General features: G+C 39.1%; 1 protein-coding gene across 1 annotated transcript; it reads right to left on the minus strand.

Annotated features, from left to right (window-relative positions):
• Window positions 1-495: 495 nt before the first annotated feature.
• On the minus strand, window positions 496-2,412 carry LOC134927461 (uncharacterized). The gene is made up of 3 exons (XM_063921938.1): window positions 2,349-2,412; window positions 2,060-2,272; window positions 496-1,262 (listed from the first exon to the last, which is right to left on the minus strand). The coding sequence occupies exon 3, from the start codon at window positions 1,249-1,251 to the stop codon at window positions 574-576; it is 678 nt and encodes a 225-aa protein (XP_063778008.1). The 5' UTR covers window positions 1,252-1,262; window positions 2,060-2,272; window positions 2,349-2,412; the 3' UTR covers window positions 496-573.
• Between the last annotated feature and the right edge of the window lie 2,088 nt (window positions 2,413-4,500).

Here is a 4,500-nt window from a genome sequence, read left to right on the forward strand (position 1 = left end):
GAGAGAGATAGATTTGGGTGTGGTGTGTTCAATCTGCAATCTAAATTGCAGTGTAAAAATAAAGCAGCCTGTATGTACCCTGCACAGAAACAAAATAGCCCACCCAAATCTAACTCTCTCTGCAAATGTTATATCTGCCCCCCCTGCAGTGCACATGGTTTTGCCCAACTGCTAAAAAATTTCCTGCTGCGATCAACTTGGAATTACCCCCTTTCTTCTGAAGCTGTGTTTAAAATATGTAACCTCATTACCACAACATAATGGACATTGAGTAATGTGTGCCAATTAGCCAAACATACATTGCCTAACACCAACCTTACAAAATTGTTTAGACATATTTATGGCTGTGATGTGGTAAACCTTCATGTTAGTAATGATGCTAGAATAGTCCCAACACATGTGAGTGATAACTCAAAGAATTATCCTGTTACACTGACAGTTTTTTTTAACATAACACATTGCACATCAATCATTTCTCACATTTATTACCGTACAACATGTGTTTTCATTTCAAATAAGTGCTATTTTGTAGGCCTAGGATTGTGAACAATGTGTCTCTAGCTGCAGGGTTGGTTATTTCTTAGGCTGTGCTTTGGTGGCTGACGTGGGTTTGGTTTGGACAGTGGAGCGGGTTCGGCTTGATCTTCGAACTGGTGATGAAATTGGGGTCTGTGTATGTGTGTTGGTCCCTGAGCTGGAACCTTGTTGGTGTTGTGCCAACAAATTAATATTTTGACTGAGGTTAGCCAGGGTTGCGGTAAGTTGTGTTGTGGCTGTTGTGTTGTTGTCTATGATGCGGGACATGGTTTCTGATATAATTTGATTATTTTGAATTAACTGAATGAGGGCTTGTTGATGGCGGTGTTGCTCATCCATTATGCGCTGAAAGGTAACAATAAGTTGGCTGTTATCTGCTCTCATCTGCTCCATACTGTTTGCGACTCTGCATAGCTGGACATTGATCCTGCTTGTGTTTCTACACAGTCTCGGTAGATGATGGGGCAGACTGGCTAGGTATTGGGTGTGTGTGCGTAGGCAATCAATATTCTGTGCCTGTTGTTGGTTCCATGTTACCCAAAATGATGGGTCAGGTTGTTGTGGGGGGGTTGTTTGTCTCAATTGTGGGTGTGGTGACATTTGGGGTGGTGGGGTACTTTCCTGAGGCGTGGTAGGTTGGTTAACGTCTATTGCTTGCAGATGGAGGGTGTATGTTTCCTGTTGTTCAGATTCCTGCTGGGCTTCCGGGGGCATGATGTCTGGTTCTGTATGGGGTTTAAGGGGACAACATTTGAGATTCTTTTTTAATTATGTTCGTTTTATTATTTAGTTTAACTTTCTAGACTTGTTTGTCAAACATTTTTCAAAAGAAAATTAGGAAGTTCACCAAGACTCATATACACAATCAAAAAGGCCAATTATGTAGGTTTGTATGAAGAAAAAATTTACATCAAAACAAAAGTGGACACATGTTTGACAAAGACCACACTTACGAAACAAACACACAGAGGTACAAAGTTTACCCCATGAAAAAAAGTGATTTGTCATCCGCCATATCGTACTTGCATTAAAATATCAAACAGTAAATGACAATATGAATTCTATCACCATTGTGAAAGGGTGTAAATCTACCTGAAGCACAATTTTTTACTATTCCAATAAATAATGACAACACAATACTACTGTAAGGCACAAGAGAACACTCTAAATTTGCGCAACTTTTATAGTGGAGATTGGGTAATTTTTATTTTGCAAGCCATGTGCTTGCTGCTGTGGATAAGTACTAGGATTTTTTTTTATTTTTTGCTGATGTGTATTTTGTGTGCAAAAACAGTGGGGTAAATTTACTAAGGTGGGAGTTTTTTTAGAACTAGTGATATTGCCAATAGCAACCAATCAGATTACATTTAATATCTTTTAGAAGCAACTAGATAAATGTTAAGTAGAATCTGATTGGTTGCTATGAGCAACATCACCAGTTCTAAAAAAAACCTCCCACCTTAGTAAATTTACCCCAGTGTGTAAGTATGTTATTTGTAATTTTTGTTTTGTGTTTACTCACCAGACAGCTGAGGGGAATGTGGTTCCGGTGATTGAGGACTCTCCAAAATGTGTTCTGGTGGCTGAGGCAACTCAGTTGAAATACGACGTGGGGGTGGGCTTAATGCTGGTGTTGGTGCGACATCAGGACGACGTCTCTTGGTAGGCCTGCTCGTATGGCTGCCAGACCCCTGTGAAGGACGTCTTTGTGGACTGTGATGCGATGTTGAAGTTCCTATGGATTAATGCAAACATTAGATTGTTTGTAAATTTTGTGGTGGGCACATTAACTGGTGTCAATTTTGCGTTACCTGTATCGCCAGCATCCACAGCTCTTGACAGTGTTGCTTGTGTTCTAGAAGTGGTGGCTTGCTTTCATCTGTAAAAATGATAAGTTGGTGTTTATGACCTTTAATTACAGTGTGTACTTTTGTAAGCAGCAACATTTAGTGATGTGGCCATATGATTACCATTATGAGTACACTTTCTACCAATAAATTATTTAAAAATGGGTTGCTTCATTTTTTTTTAAAAGGCTAATGAGGTTCCATTTCCAAAGACAAAAACATAGCCAAGTAGTCTAATTTTCCATGGCCAACAGCTGAATATACACCCATGTATTACCATATATTTTTGAGTATTACATTAATCTGAAAATATGACATTTACATTTTAAATACCAAAAAAATTGCAAAGTGAATATAAAGTAAACATACAATACTTAGCCATCTACACTAACATATTGCCCACAAAGACAAGTAAAATACAACATACATTAAACAAATTTTAAAAAAAAATACATTCTAAACAACACGTGACTCACACGTAACTAATGACCCTTTACAAATGAAGCCATCTATGCAAGAATTTACAACTTACAAAATGGATCAAGCAAAATAATAATATACACAAAACCATTACTACCTAACACCTCACTATACAAACACAAAATCATTTAAAAACAAACACAAATAGCTAATCAATTTATAACATAAAAATATATTAACAATACAATATCATTTTAAAAATACTAATTAGGCATAAACTATGCAGCTATAACATATTTAAAAAAAATAACTCACCATCATGCCTAGGACGATCCGAATTCCGCACATTAGTCGCACCAACAACTTCATGCGGAATAAGGGTCCACACAGGTTCCTCCCACTCCCGATAAGATGCTATAAAGGGATGGCCACCCCCTGTTTGCCTGGCTGACTTAGCCTCCTTTGCCATCTTGGTCTTGACACGGCGCTTGATGTCGTAGAATCTCTTCCGACACGTGTCCTCGGTCCTCTTCACCACACCCTCACTGTTTACTGCCGCTACTACCTTCCCCCACAGAACAGTTTTCCTGCGCGAAGGCCCCTTGGGCGCATCACGCCCAAACAGCTGGCGATGATGGCGCATCAACTCATGCACCAAAGCCATATTTTCCGCATAGCTAAATTTAACATTTCTGCCCATCTTGGTAGTGGTACGTGGCTGCGGAGCAACACCACCATCACTGTCACTATCACTCGAGGCCACAGCAGCAACCTCACCCACCTCACTAACCTCCTCCCCCTCACTCACCTTTTCCACCTCACTCACCTCCTCCCTCTCACTCACCTCTGACTGGGACATAATAATGACAAACAACAAATAACGCTAATAAGAAAAACACAAAACACACTCCTCCACTACCACTACACACAACACACCGACCACACACACACTCACAAACAATGACAATAGACTGTAACTAAAATGCACAAACACTAAAAATGACACAAACTTTAAAGAGACTACACAACAATTATCACAAGACTACTTACACACACAATACAGCACTCAACAATCGCAAGAAACCTCCAAAACCGACCAACAAATCACCAACTCCAAAACACCAACTTCCTCTCACCTCTCCACTAGCTAAACCCACGAGGTGCGGCTGGTTGGGGGCGTTTTTATACTAATGAGCACAGACACTCCTCCATGACAAACACAACCAATCACGGACGAGTGACGAAAACGAAAGTTAGAAAATAACGCGGCCGGGAAGGGACAAAAACACTGCCGTGGAAATGTAATTTACGAATCCGTAAAAATCCACGAAAATACGACCGCAAATACAAGATTCGGCCGCGTTCACATAAAAAAATATACGAATGACATCGAAATTGAAAAATCCGAAAACACAAAATACAAAAGCTTAGTAAATGAGTCGTAAAAAAAAAAAAAGTTGCAAATTAACACTACCGATGTCAGTCGTGTTTAAACTTAAACCAAATTCTGAACATTACGAATCTTAGTAAATATACCCCCAGGTGTGATCAAACATGCTTTTTGTTCCTCAGGTGGGTGTGTGTATATTATATATATATATATATATATATATATATATATATATATATATATACATATACATATACAGAGTCAGGTCCATAAATATTGGGACATCAACACAATTCTCATATTTTG

This window comes from Pseudophryne corroboree, chromosome 5, assembly GCF_028390025.1.
Source record: "Pseudophryne corroboree isolate aPseCor3 chromosome 5, aPseCor3.hap2, whole genome shotgun sequence".
Lineage (NCBI taxonomy): Eukaryota > Metazoa > Chordata > Amphibia > Anura > Myobatrachidae > Pseudophryne > Pseudophryne corroboree.

Coding starts and splice junctions, on each gene's coding strand:
- LOC134927461 (XM_063921938.1), bottom strand. CDS start 1,251: ATGCCCCCGGAAGCCCAGCAGGAATCTGAACAACAGGAAACATACACC.